This window comes from Oncorhynchus nerka, linkage group LG24 (assembly GCF_034236695.1).
Source record: "Oncorhynchus nerka isolate Pitt River linkage group LG24, Oner_Uvic_2.0, whole genome shotgun sequence".
NCBI lineage: Eukaryota > Metazoa > Chordata > Actinopteri > Salmoniformes > Salmonidae > Oncorhynchus > Oncorhynchus nerka.
This window is the reverse complement of record NC_088419.1, coordinates 44,648,304-44,663,860: the sequence shown is the minus strand read 5'-3', so window position 1 is coordinate 44,663,860 and position 15,557 is coordinate 44,648,304. Positions and strand designations below refer to the sequence as shown.

General features: G+C 41.2%; 1 protein-coding gene across 1 annotated transcript in view; it reads right to left on the bottom strand.

Moving 5' to 3' along the window:
- The window catches only part of usta (uronyl 2-sulfotransferase a), a 159,544-nt gene extending 144,208 nt beyond the window's left edge, over positions 1-15,336 (bottom strand). The window contains exon 1 of the mRNA XM_029631924.2: positions 14,851-15,336. Coding sequence (XP_029487784.1) covers positions 14,851-15,076 — 226 coding nt within the window. The 5' untranslated portion in view covers positions 15,077-15,336. The remainder of the gene's footprint in view (positions 1-14,850) is intronic.
- Positions 15,337-15,557: the final 221 nt, after the last annotated feature.

The window sequence follows — 15,557 nt, the reverse complement described above, 5'->3', positions numbered from 1 at the left end:
CCAAGCTTATATAGACATACCTCAAGAGACTTATAGCTGTAATTGCTGCAAAAGGTGGCTCTACAAAGCATTGACTAGTAGAATAGTTATGCACGCTCAAGTTCTGATTTTTTGTTGTTGTTATTTCTTGTTTGTTTCACAAGAATAAATATTTTGCATCTTCAAAGTGGTAGGCATGTTGTGTAAATCAAATGATACAAACCCCCCCAAAAATCTATTTTAATTCCAGGTTGTAAGGCAACAAAATAGGAAAAATACCAAGGGGGGGGTGAATACTTTCGCAAGCCACTGTTTTTTTACACGGTGGGGTTACAATTTTGTTTTTCTGTTTTCATATCAAAATCGGGTCATGGGCCAAAAGAGTTTGAGAACTCATGGTCTACTGTGTGCTTGTGTGTGTAGCTGTCCCTGAGAGTGAGAATGTGTGTGTGCCCCCATTGCTGAGAGTGGGCATGTAACGATTGTGCTAATGTGTGCGAGTGCGTATATGTGTGTTTCAATCTTATAGTCAACGTCAGAATCAGTTGGGGGTAGCCTACAACATACAAAATGTGTAAGTGTGTGTGCGTTCAAAACAGATTACGTCAGTCTAATCAGCAAAGTGTGACGGTCATATGTGTGTGTGTGTGTTGATACTCAGCCCTGTGTGACGGTCATGTGTCAGCGGGGTCTAGTGTGTCATGTTTTTATTAACTGTGTTCAATTAGACGTGTTCGTGTGTTAGTGTGTGTCCTCGGTCACAGTGGGAATCCTCACACTCTCTCTTCTTACTCTTTTTTTCTCTCCCTTTTTACTGGTGTTCCAGTCACAGTTGAGTGGCATTGCTGGTATTTTAGTGGGTGTTTATCCTAAATGGTTGGCAGCCAAACTAAAGACTACTGATTTGACATGAAATTGACTAAGTGAGAGAGAGAGCAAAAGTAGGAAATTTGGATAAAGTGTGAGTGGATTCCAAACCAAAATGTTCTCATTCTCCTCCGCCATTCTGGTGGCTTCTCCACTTGTTCTGGTGGCTCGGAGAGGCCTGGGTCAGGAAGAAGGAGAAAGAGACCCCTCTGTATGTTCCTATAAACAACAGTCTATTTAATCACGAACATCGCCTATACAGTACGTCTGGACCATACTGAACAGGAGGTGTTAGAGTGTGTGTGTTTGTGTATATATATGTATGTGTGTGTATTGGGTTAAGAGCACTGCTCACTGAGACAGCTTGTGAGACTGAGACAGTGTAAGCTCACCCAACTCTTATGATTAAGGCATTTCAAAAAACAACATCCACACCCTCCGCTGGCCTCTGGGGTAAAGTCCACACACACACACACACACACACACACACACACACACACACACACACACACACGGGTCAAAGTGTAACTTGGTCTAGAAAAGCTTTTGCTTTCACCTAATTTTAACATTCTGTCATGAATATCACATGTTTAACTTCGTAAAAATACATGTCTTCCCATCTCAAGATGTTAAATTTAAAAAATCCTAGAGTAACTGCCTATAAAGTGCCAAATAAAGTAACAAGGTTGACAATTTCATCTTAATTGTTAGTTCGTAAATTCCCTCTGGAACTCTACTCCAATTTCGGAGCACTCTGGTTTGTGAGTGCCAGAGCACAGAATAGTTGAGGAACTTACAAATGCCCTAAACTCGGTTGTTATGACAGGTGTAAGTAAACATTGACTAAGAACAGAGTAAAATTGTTGCCAGTAACACAGTTAAAGTTACTAACCCACTTGATTACCTGCTAGGGTGAGAAAAATGTTCAGAATGAGGTGTTCTCTCATTTGTGACTCAAAGTAGCTAGCAAGCTGGGGGCACTCAACATGTACTGCACTGACACAAATGACTGATGATTGGTTGAAAGAAATTGATAATAAGAAGATTGTAGGAGCTGTACTGTTAGATTTCAGTGCAGCCTTTGACATTATTGACCATAACCTGTTGTTGAGAAAACCTATTTGATATGGCTTTTCCAACCTCATCCATATCATTGATTCAGAATTATCTATCTAATAGAACTCAAAAGGTTTTCTTTAATGGAAGATTATCTAATGTCAAACATGTAAAGTCTGCTGTACTGCAGGGAAGATCTCTAGGCCCTCTACTCTTTTCTATTTTTACCAATGACCTGCCACTGGCATTAAAAAAAGCATATGTGTTCATGTATGCTGATGATTCAAACATATACGCATCAGCAACCACAGATAAGGAAGTCACTGAAACCCTTAACAAAGAGTTGTAGTCTGTTTTGGAATGGATGGCCAGTGATAAACTAATAGCATTGTATTTGGTACAAATCCTTCCCTAAATTCTATAACTCAGCTAAATCTGGGAATAAACGGTGTGGCTATTGAACAAGTTGAGGAGACTACATTTCTTGGTGTTACGTTAACTTCACTAGGGTACGGGGCACTAATTTCACTTCCGGATTAAATGCGTGCCCAAAGTAAACTGCCTGCTACTCAAGCCCAGAAGCTAGGATATGCATATAATTGGTAGATTTGGAAGGAAAACACTCTAAAATAATGACTGTGAGTATAAAATAATTTATTTGGCACGCGAAACCCAGAGGACAAACCATCCAGGTTATTTTTTTTAGTTCACTGTGTTTTCAATTGGTTTTCTATGGGAACCTAGATTTATGTGGCACTTGTTTGAAGGTCCATTTGCTTCCACTAGATGTCAACAGTCTTTAGAAATTGGTTGATGTTTTTCTTTAGAGAAATTAAGAAGTACGGCTATTCAGAACGTGGGTCCAGCCTAGCGTACTCCTTTGTTTGGGGCGCGTGACCTGAAGCTCGCTCCACTTTCATTTTATCAGCTATTGAACACGGTATAGTCCGTCTTAAATTTTACCGATTATTTAAGTTTTACAATATCTAAAGATGGATTAGGAAAGTTGTTTGAAATGTTTGGACCAAGATTACAGGTAACTTTTTAGATAAATGGAATTCATATTGGGCGAATTGGAACCGTTTTTTTCTGAATTAACTTCTTGCAACTCCAAACCCGTATCCGGGAGCGTAATCATAGCCTCAAGCTCTTTGCGACTGCACATGGGGACAAAGATCATTCTTTTTGGAGAAATGTCCTCTGGTCTGATGAAACAAAAATGTAACTGTTTGGCCATAATGATTATCATTATGTTTGGAGGAAAAAGGGATGGCTTGCAAGTCGAAGAACACCATCCCACCTGTGAAGCACGGGGGTGGCAGCATCATGTTGTGGGGGTGCTTTGCTGCAAGAGGGACTGGTGCACTTCACAAAATAGATGGCATCATGAGGTTGGAAAATTATGTCGATATATTGAAGCAACATCACAAGACATCAGTCAGGAGGAATGGGCCAAAATGCACCCAACTTATTGTGGGAATCTTGTGGAAGGCTACCCGAAATGTTTGACCCAAGTTAAACAATTTAAAGGCAATGCTACCAAATACTAATTGAGTGTATGTGAAGTTCTGACCTGTGGACTGTGAAAGGGGAACTATGAAGAGACCTCTTGTGGCATGTCTTGTGGGGTATACGTTGGTGTCCAAGCTGTGTGTCAGTAGTTTAGAGTGGGTGGCAATGCCAATACCTCTCATAAATAAAAGTAGTGATGAAGTCACTCTCCTCCACTTTAAGCCAGGTGAGATTGACATGCATATTATTAATATTAGCTCCCTGTATACATCAAAGGGACAGCCGTGCTGCCCTGTTCTGAGCCAATTGCAATTTTCTTAAGTCCTTTTTTGTGGCACCTGACCACACGACTGAACAGTAGTCAAGGTGTGACAAAACTAGGGCCTGTAGGACCTGCCTTGTTAATAATGTTGTTAAGAAGGCAGAGCATCGCTTTATTATAGACAAGACTTCTCCCCATTTTAGCTACTACTGCATCAATATGTTTTGACCATGACAGTTTACAATCTAGTGTTACTCCAAGCAGTTTAGCTATTATTTTTTACAATATCTTAGTTGATTTTTAGGGTTTAGTGAGTGTTTTGTTCCAAATGCAATGCTTTAAGTTTCAGAAATATTTAGGGCTAACTGTCACGTTCTGACCTTTATTTCCTTTGTTTTGTCATTATTTAGTATGGTCAGGGCGTGAGTTGGGGTGGGCAGTCTATGTTTGTTTTTCTATGATTTGGGTATTTCTATGTTTCGGCCTAGTATGGTTCTCAATCAGAGGCAGGTGTCATTAGTTGTCTCTGATTGAGAATCATACTTAGGTATCCTGGGTTGCACTGTTTGTTTGTGGGTGATTGTCTATGTTAGTGGCTTGTGTCAGCACAGGTCTCATTTTGTAGCTTCACAGTCATCATTGGTTTATTGTTTTTGTTACTTTTTTGTATAGTGTTGCAGTGTTCAGTGTTCTCTTTATTAAACTTCACTATGAACACATACCACGCCGCATATTGGTCCTCTGATCCTTCTCGCCTCTCCTCTTCAGATGAAGAGGAGGAAGACCGTGACACTAACGTATTCCTTGCCACCCACTCTGAAACTAACTACAGCTCTTTGTTGAGTGTTGCAGTCATTTCAGTCACTGTAGTAGCCTGACATGTATAGTGTTGAGTCATCCGCATACATAGAAACTCTGGCTTTACTCAAAGTCAGTGGCATGTCGTTAGTAAAAAAATTAAAAAGCAAGGGGCCTAAACAACTACCCTGGGGAATTCCTTATTCTAACTGGATTATATTTGATAGGCTTCCATTAAAGAACACCCTCTGTGTTCTGTTAGACAAGGAACTCTTTATCCACATTTTAGCAGGGGGTGTACTGCAGTTTTTCCAGCAGCAGACTATGATCAATAATGTCAAAAGCTGCACTGAAGTCTAACAAGACAGCCCCCACAATTGTTTTATCATCAATCTCTCAACCAATCATCAGTCATTTGTGTAAGTGTTGTGCTTGTTGAGTGCCCTTCCCTATAAGCATGCTGAAATTCTGTTGTCAATTTGTTTACTGTAAAATAGCATTGTATCTGAAATTTTTTCCAGAAGTTTACTAAGGGTTGGTAACAGGCTGATTGGTCGACTATTTCAGCCAGTAAAGGGGGCTTTACTATTCTTGGGTAGCGGAATGACTTTAGCTTCCCTCCAGGCCTGAGGGAACCCGCTCTCTAGTAGGCTTAAATTGAAGATGTGGAAAATAGGAGTGGCAATATCACCTGCTATTATCCTCAGTAATTTTCCATCTAGGATTGTCAGACCCTGGTGGCTTGTCATTGTTGATAGACACTAACTTTACAGAATTCAAAATTACAATTCGTCTTTCATTATTTGATCCGATATACTTGGATGTGTAGTGTAAGCGTTTATTGATGGCATGTCATCCCTAATTTTGCTTATCTTGCCAATGAAAAAGTTATTAAATTGTTTGCAATATCAGTGGGCTTTGATGAATGAGCCATCGGATTCAATAAATGAAGGAACCAATGTGGCTTTTTCCCCCAGCATTTTATGTAAGATGTCCCAAAGCTTTTTATAATAATTTATCTTATCTTTGTTTCATAGTACAGTTTTTTAGTTTAGTCACAGGATTTCTTAATTTGCAGTATGTTTGCCAATCAGTTGAAACTAGCAATCCCGGATCCGGGATCGTAATCATAGCCTCAAACGAATTAGCATAACGCAGCGGACATAAATACCCCTAGAAACTTTTCCTATTCATGAAAATCGCTAATGAAATGAATTAAATATATTCAAACACAAGCTTAGCCTTTTGTTAACAACACTGTCATCTCAGATTTTCAAAATATGCGTTACAGCCAACGCTAGACAAGCATTTGTGTAAGTTTATCATGGCATAATGCTATGCTAGGCTCTGCTGGCAGCAGGCAACATTTTCACGAAAATAAGAAAAGCAACCAAATTAAATCATTTACCTTTGAAGAACTTCAGATGCTTTCTCTCAGGAGACTCCCAGTTAGATTGCAGATGTTCCTTTTTTCCAAAAATATTATTTTTGTAGGCGAAATAGCTCCCGTTTGTTTATCATGCTTGGCTGAGAAATCGACCGGAAAATGCTACCACTACAACGCCAAACTTTTTTCAAAATTTGCTCCATAATATCGACGGAAACACGGCAAACGTTGTTTAGGATCCATCCTCAAGGTGTTTTTAACATATATATTCGATAATATATCCGTCGAGGCAATTGGTTACTTACAAGAAGCGATTGGAAAAATGGCTACCTCAGTATTTTACGCAAGATTTTCTGCAGGAGACACCATATGACCACTTGCTATATATGGTCCCTTACGGCTATTCTTCAATGGAAATGCGTAAAATGACGTCACAATGCTGTAGACAGCTTGGGGAATACGTGGAAAATGTAAGCTCCTTCGTAGCTCATTCAGAGCCATATAAGGAATCATTGGCATGAGGCGGTTTCAAAAAATGCGGCACTTCCTGGTTGGATTTTTATCTAGGTTTCGCCTGTAACATCAGTTCTGTTGCATTCACAGACAATATCTTTGCAGTTTTGGAAACGTCAGAGTGTTTTCTATCCAAAGCTGTCAATTATATGCATAGTCAAGCATCTTTTCGTGACAAAATATCTTGTTTAAAACGGGAACGTTTTTCATCCCAAAAATGTAATAGCGCCCCTTGCCATTCCTTTTGCCTAATCCCTCTCAAACATACTATTTTGCAATTCATCATCAATCCAAGGGGATTTAACAGTTTTTACAGTCATTTTCTTAATGGGTGCGTGTTTATTAGTAACTGGAATAAGTCATTTCATAAATGTGTCCAGTTTAGCGTCTGCTTGCTCCTCACCACAGACCAGCAAATATTCTTTACATCATCAACATATGAATAAAAAGGCTGTCATGTGCCATTTACTGAAGAGAGGCTTCCGTTTGGCCACTCTACCATAAAGGCCTGACTGTCATCTGGAAAGCTCTCCCATCTCCACAGAGGAACTCTAGAGCTCTGTCAGAGTGACCATCGGGTTCTTGGTCACCTTCCTCACCAAGGCCTTTCTCCCCCGATTGCTCAGTTTGGCCGGGCGGCCAGCTCTAGGAAGAGTCTTCGTGGTTCCAAACTTCTTCCATTTAAGAATGATGGAGGCCACTGTGTTCTTGGTGTCCTTCAAAGCTACAGATATTTTTCGGCACCCTTCCCCAGATCTGTGCCTCGACACTATCCTGTCTCGGAGCTCTACGGAAGTTTTTTTTGCTCTGACATTGACTGTCAACTGCGGGACCTTATATAGACAGGTGTTTGCCTTTCCAAGTCATGTCCGATCAATTTAATTTACCACAGGTGGACTCCGAACAAGTTGTAGAAACATCTCAAGGATGATCAATGGAAACAAGATACACCTGACCTCAATTTCAAGTCTAACAGCAAAGGGTCTGAATACTATTGTAAATAAGGTATTTCTGTATTTTTTATATTTGCAAAACTTCAGAAAACCTGTTTTCGCTTTCTCATTATGGGGTATAGATTGTTGATTGCTGAGATTTTATTTAATCAATTTTAGAATAAAGCTGTAACATAAAAATGTGGACAAAGTCAAGGGGTCTGCATACTTTCCGAAGGCACTGTATTTGTTAACAGAATAGTTTCACAATATTACACAGAAAAAAATATAAACGCAACATGTAACAATTTCAACGATTTTACTGAGTTAATGTGTTGTGTGACAAAACTGCACATTTTAGAGTGGCCTTTTATTGTCCCCAGCACAAGGTGCACCTGTGTAATAATCGTGCTGTTTAATCAGCATTTTGGTATTCCATACCTGTCAGGTGGATGGACTGTTTTGGCAAATGAGAAATGTTCACTAACAGGGATGTAAACAAATTTGTGCACAAAATGAGAGGAATAAGCTTATCAGACTCACCTGGAATCCATCACCTCCCTGATTACCTTCCCTATTATACGTCTCTCCCTTTGGTTCCTTCCCCAGGCGTTATTGTTTCTGTTTCATGTCTGTGTGCTGTTAGTGTTTCTTGTTTTGTATTATGTTTACAGTTTACAATTGGCTCATTAATCCCCTCCTCTCCCCTGTAACTATTCCCCAGGTCGTTGCTGCAAATGAGAACGTGTTCTCAGTCAACTTACCTGGTAAAATAACGGATAAATAAAATGTTCCTTGGCCGTGCTGCTGCTCCAGTTTCAACTGTTCTGCCTGCGGCTATGGAACCCTGACCTGTTCACCGGACGTGCTAGCTGTCCCATACCTGCTATTTTCAACTCTCTAGAGACAGCAGGAGGGGTAGAGATATTCTGAATGATCGGCTATGAAAAGCCACCTGACATTTACTCCTGTTGCACCCTCGACAACCACTTTGATTATTATTATTTGACCCTGCTGGTCATCTATGAACATTTGAACATCTTGGCCAAGTTCTGTTATAATCTCCACCCGGCACAGGCAGAAGAGGACTGGCAACCCCTCATAGCCTGGTTCCTCTCTAGGTTTCTTCCTAGGGAGTTTTTCCAAGCCACCGTGCTTCTACACCTGCATTGCTTGCTGTTTGGGGTTTTAGGCTGGGTTTCTGTACAGCACTTTGATTAGCTGATGTAAGAAGGGCTTTATAAATGCATTTGATTTGATAGAGGGTGCACCGAGGGACATGTCAAAATGCTGAATTTTGGCACTTTATCAAATCTTGATTCATTAATTTCATTTATTCAATTCTCCATGTGGTCTATATTAAAGGGTACTTCATTTAATATAACAGACTTTTAAAATGCAATATTGGTGCACAATTCCTACCTAACATATCAATGAGACGCCACTCTGAGAAATACATTCAGACACTTATGCACGCACAAGCCCTAGGCAAGTGCACACAAAACACACACGCGAACAGACGCACTCACACAGAAATACACTCAGACACGCACATGCACGCTTGCACACGCGCACTATTCTCACACACACCAACACCGTCTGACCTATAGTGAGACTATATAGCCTCGCTATTGTTATTTTACTGCTGCTCTTTAATTATTTGTTACTTTATTTATTTTTTCTCCCTTAAAACTGCATTGTTGGTTAAGGGCTTGTAAGTAAGCATTTCATTGTAAGGTCTATTTGACTATAAGTTTACATGTTACTTCTTTTTTTACACTATGATTTGACAGTATGATTAAAAGTCAGTTAATATGCACTTGTGTGATATGAGTGGTGGATGGATGGAGAGTAGCCTAATGTTTAAACACTTGCTCTTACTTTCAAACACTGGCCCAGATACGAGGCTTCTGATTCCTCTGATGCTTCACTTTCAGAACCCACATTGTTTGACATTTCTCTTCCACTGAGTGAACTGTACAGTACTTCAGCAAATTGCCCAAACTATCTTCCATAAAAATTACATCTCAATCTAAATAGCACCTAATTTTCTGCTCCAAATGACCCCCGACATACACTCACGCACGCACCTTTGAATAGCAGATCTGTGGTGGCTGCTTGGCACGTTCCACAGAAATAATTGAATTAGAGGGAGATTTTGGGGCCCGGTCAGTTTGTGTGTGTGTTAATGAGAGAGAATGGAGAGGAGTGGAGGTAGGTTACCACGGCGATAAATAGAGTCACAACCTCAAACACCAACCTCCCCACTGGCCCAAACAAAACAGGGCCTGTTTCTCCTACAGTACCTCTAAGTGAGTGAGCGAGTCACGCACATACATACACACACACACACACTCGCTCACTCTCAAACACACACACAATCCTACCTCCGTATGACTCAAAGAGAAACACACAAAAACATACCAAACACACACACACTCAGGACCCCGCCAGGAATTCTCACACACTCCTCGGCACAGCGCAGCCAAAAGTAACACGGACAGCTGAAGGTAAATAAATCAGCCGGATCGCCCGACTCCCGTTAAAGCCTGCTGGTCTGCACTGGAAGACAAATCACTCCATGACACTGAGGGACAACACACACAATAATGCATTATTCCCACAGAATTCCCATTTCTACCATTTATTCCAGCTTTATTATTTTCCCTCCCCTCACCTGGCTCAGTTAATCACATCTGTCACAAACCCACAGGGGGAGGGAGGGGAGGAGGGAGGGGTGAGAGAGAGGGAGCAGGAGAGAGAGTGAGAGAGAGAAGTAATAGGAGAGAAGAGGAAAGAAAATGAGGGAGAAGAAAGGAGACAAAAAAAGGGACAGAGAGCAAGACAAAATGGCAAACTGAGACTTTGAGATGCTGCCATCCCTTGTGTTGAGTGACCTTAAAGAACACTAGAAGAAGCTCTTACAGCAACAGCCAAAAGTGCTCCATGAACAATCTACTTGTGGAAGCACATTTCTCCACATGTCTCTGCTCTTGCTCCCCCCAAAGTGTAATATATGTATATGGCAATTCCATGTCTTTTAGTTATTGATTTACAATAAGTGAATTGGATTTACACCCAATGACAGAATTGCGGTAACGGAATTTCATCATGGGTCCCTGATCTGTACTACGCAGAAATACATAATTACGGATATGAATGTAAATAGGTACACAAAGGCAGAAATATGCAATATCCTCCTTTGCAGATTTGGGTATTTTTCTACACACTGGTTATTATTTTAATGAGCTCAGCCACCAAACAAGACCAAATTTGGCTGGTCGGGAACGGACCAAATCTGAACCACTCATAGATGTATATGTTTCACAAGTTTGGACATCAAAGTACAGCACATTATAGTCTACTGAACTAAAGTGTGGTCTACTGTGTACTGTACTGAACTATACTCTACTTTTATTTAATATACACTACTCGACCCAACTGTGGTTCGTGACTACTATGATTTCCATTGTAGCCAATTCAAGTTAAGAAATGTTGTTACCGATTGTTTTTGGAAATTCTGTTACTGATTTGGTAACAGAATTTTGTGATTTAATCACTTAAATAATTTATGAACAAAATTGCTATCAGTAAAAACACTAACTAAATTGATAGATCTACCTTTACTTTCATTATCCTCCCTCAATAGAGAAAACATTTTGACAATATCTTAAAGATATGTGGGTTTCAAGGCACAAGGAAATGTGTATTAAACTTACAGAAGGCAGAAAAAATTATCCTAAATTATATGTGTTGATATCAGTTGGCAGGGGTCTTTTACTTCAACATGATTGTGTTTTGATGTATTTCAAATAACATCTACAAGAAAAAGTCTTCCAAGACCTCTTTTTCATCGGTTTTGACAAGAAATCAAAGCATTTGCTTATTCCAAATTTGTTGGATGGAAAATGGTTGAAATACTTATATATGCCTTAATTTTTCAAAAATATAGCTTAGCTTGCATTTGACATTCTCTTATGAACTTCACATGTTGGTGCTCATGGGTCCTTTTACATGGAAATGACCTAGAACAAATGATAGATTCCCAGATTCCCCAATAAGTGATTAATCATTACCCCAATGCATCAGCGGTGTAGTTATGTAACCATTACATAATGTTCCCCCAACCCCTGGAAGCCCCTTATAGTAGCCCAGTGTTTGACAGGCCCAGAGATAGGACTGACTACACAGGTGCCTGGGCTTTCTTCAGTAGGAAAATGCTCTGGACCATGACTTCATTCGTCTTTCTAGCTAGGTTACCTTTCATTTCTACACTTTTGTGTGTCTGGAGATTATCGGGATGCAAGGGAAGACTGTCCTTGTATAACTGTTTTCGTGTGGCCATCTGTTTTTGAGTGTGTTGAAGTCAGTGTGTTTGTGCGTGTGAAGGAAAATCAATCTGACCCAGAGGGATTAGTGCCTGTGTGGTGAGTGACTCTGGTTCTGTTCCAGATGTGTATCAGTTCATCCAAACCAATAGAACAGAACACAAGTGTAGTACAGAACAAATCCATACACATATGAATGCAGCACACACACACACACGACTGTGCTGTGTGTGACCTGCTGATATGAAGTCCCCTCAGGACTTGAGGCTGGTGTTGTACACACACACAAAAATGAGGGTTCATTTGGAAGGGTGATGTATTTTATGTGGAACCATAAGGACTCAAAGAACCCTATGAGTTCTTCAATGGTTATTTGCAGTTCACAAAACGGTTCTTTGTTCTTTTAGTGATAATTCAAATCTAGGACAGGTGGCTCATTAGAATATTTTATGGCGTGGTTTGCACACAGCTCTTTTTGTGCAACCTTGAGTGAGAGTTTCATTCCAGCTCATCTAATGTGTTGTGTTATGCCATTATATACTGTATGACTATGGCCGGTGACTGTGTCTTGTGAAAGTCTTGCATATGGCCTCGTGACAATTGAGAACAGTTGACTAAATCAGTCAGTGGTTCTCAATTCTATCTGGGACCCCAAGCTGTTCCAGAGTTAGCTCACTTGATTCAACTTGTCAATGAACACAATAACACCTATGGAATTTGAACAATATAATATGGCTGACCAGAATAGAAAACCCTGTATAGAACCATTCTCCATAAAGGTTCCATGAAGAATCATAAAAAATGGTTATATATAGCCCCAAAAAGGGTTGAAACCATAGCTAAACCTTTTTTTGTGCTATATAGAAGAAAAACATTATGGTTCTTTATATAACCTTGGGGAAAGGTTATTTATAGCACCATACAGGTTCCATTTAGAACCTTATCAGCATGGTTCTTTGTTTAACCTTCAACAAAGTGTTCTATAGCCTATGGCACCAAAAAGGGTTCTGCTACGGTTACAATCCAAAGAACCCCTATCTGGTACTATTTATTTCAGAGATCTATCCGCTGCCTTCGACACCGTGAACCATCAGATCTCCACCATCTCAGGGCTGGGTGTCTCAGGCTCTGCACACTCTTGGATTGTATCCTACCTGGCAGGGTGGTTGTACCAGGTGACGTGGAAAGGATCTGTGTCTGCACCACATACTCTCACTACTGGTGTCCCCCAGGGCTTGGTTCTAGGCCCTCTCCTCTTCTCATACATCAAGTGACTCGGTGCTGTCATAGCCACACATGGTCTCTCCTATTATTGCTATGCGGATGACACTCAACACATTTTCTCCTTCCCCATTCTGAAACTCAGGTGGCAACATGCATCTCTGCGTCCCTGGCAGATCGCTCAGCTTGGATGTCGGCTCAACCTCGACAAACGGAGCTGCTATTCCTCCCGGGGAAGGCCTTCCCACTCCATCACGGTTGACAATTCCAACGTGTCCCCCTACCTGAGTGTAAAGAACCTTGGCTTAACCCTGGACAACACCCTGTTGTTCTCTGCAAACATCAAAGCAGTGACTCGATCCTGCAGGTTCATGCTCTACAACATCCGTAGAGTACGACCCTACCTAACACAGGAAGCAGAGCAGGTCCTAATCCAGGGTCTTGTCATCTCCCGTCTGGACTACTGGAACTCGTTGTCGGCTGGGCTCCCCGCTTGTGCTATTAAAAACCCCTGCAATTTATCCAGAACGCTGCAGCCCGCCTTGTGTTCCGTCTTCCCAAGTTCACCCATGTCACCCTGCTCCTACGCACACTCCACTGGCTTCCAGTCAAAACTCGCATCCACTACAAAACCATGGCACTTGCCTACAAAACAGCAAGAGGAACCCCCCCCCCCTACCTTCAGGCTGTGCTAAAAAAAACGACATACCAACCCAAGTACTCTGTTCTATTACCTCTGGTCTCTTGCCCTCCCACCACTACGAGAAGGCAGCTCCCGCACATCCCGGTCAAAGGCCTTCTCTGACCTGGCACCTCAATGGTGGAACCAGCTTCCCCCTGAAGGTAGGGCCACAGTGTCCCTGTCCATCTTCTGAAAACATCTGAAACCCTACCGAGTGTATCTTAAATATTCCCACAGCAACACCCCAGCACTTACTTTGCTGATAGGTACATTATTGAGGATAAATGTACTCACTATGACTGAGATATGTGGTTGTCTCACCTAGCTATCTTAAAATGAATTCACTAAATATGCTGGATAAGAGCATCTGCTAAATTACTCAAATGTAAATGTAGAAACAATTTGTGTGCAAAGAGAATTAATATGCCTCAAGTTTGACCATGAGAATCTGAACATTCATCTAACACTGAGCCCAACACACACGGACTATGGGTAGCCTACATACAGGATTTCAAAATGTTTCACCGTGGTCTTTTGACGCCGAATTTCATTGGAAAGAAATGAACGATGGTTGAATACTAATGATAAATCCGAAGCAGATCAAGAGTGACTGATTGACGGGTTTCGAGAAGTTGCATGTGAATTACAGCGCTTCATCTGGTTCTTCCTGTCTCCGTTTTGTCACTCGCCAAAGCGTCACTTAGGAACTGCTATGTGACATGCCAGAGTGCGCATCAGACCGTTTACAGAAACACCAAGGTAACACAGTATTTATTCATCTTTACTGGGTTAGGTTACCATAACATGTCCCTCAACTGCTCAACCAAAGAATCATTGCCATTAGCTACAAATTACAATACTTTGTGTGCGCACACAAATGAGGTGTTTCTTCATTCACCAATTGGAATCAATGTGACATTGTCGCTCAGGCATAATGCAATCGGCTTTAAACTAAGAAACTCTATCTCACGGATTTAAAATAGAAAATGAACGACAACAAACACATGTACATTTCCCCTGTCTCTGGGTCATTACTCTAAGTGGACCCATTGGCCTCGAATCGGGCTAATATATCTTTTTTTAAATTAAAAGATTATGCATAGCCAAGAGGTGAGGAGTGGTAACAGTATGTATGCAACAGTAAACTTGCTGTAACACGTCCTCAAAGAGTGGTGTAGCCTACTAAAGAGCCGAAACGACTTTAATGGTATACTTGTACACGTTGGTAACGTTGCAAAACACTAGGCTACTCAATAACCTCAGCACCACCAGAAGAGTGATTCGAAACAAATGGAAACTGCGTAAATTCTTACCGAGATACTGTCGGATGTCCAGCAGAATTTCGGGGGGTCCTCCATTCAACTGGTAAAACAGAGACCCAAAACAGAAGAGAAAAAGAGTAGCCATACAGAAACCATAACCTCTCAGGGGAAAACGCAACGTAACCGCTGAGAGAAAGCCGAATATTTTGTTTTTCCGATCTCTAACGTGGTTTGGAGTCTGGTTGTTGTGAAGGGGACTGTTGCTGAAATTCTTCATAATCTCCTCCTCACAAAGCGCCGCCGAGACCGGTAGTCACCCATCCACCTGTGCAACGTGAAACTTCTTGCTTTGATATCATTTCAAATGGACACCTAATTCAGAAACTTCAGGCACCCGGTGCCACCACGTTTTTTTTTCGCGCACGGTTTTCGCCTCTGGTTCGGTCCCTCTCGTCTGTTCTCTCCGGACTATTACTGCAAAGGAAAGTTGCGAGTCCATCCTTCGGCTAAGACTTTTCGGGCCAGCAGCGGTGTCAGATTACTGAACGTGGAAAAAATGTTCAGCACATAAGGTTTATTTGCAGTGAGTTTAGGTGCAAAACAGCGTCACTGTGTGTACAGCAACAGATCACATTCGGTGTGTTCTCATTCTGTTATGACCCGCTTTCATTTTACAGCAAGGGTGAAGGAGCTGTAATGTTAGATGTTAGAATCAGCCCCCCAATAAAAAGCAACTTCACCAGAACGCTATTGACTGC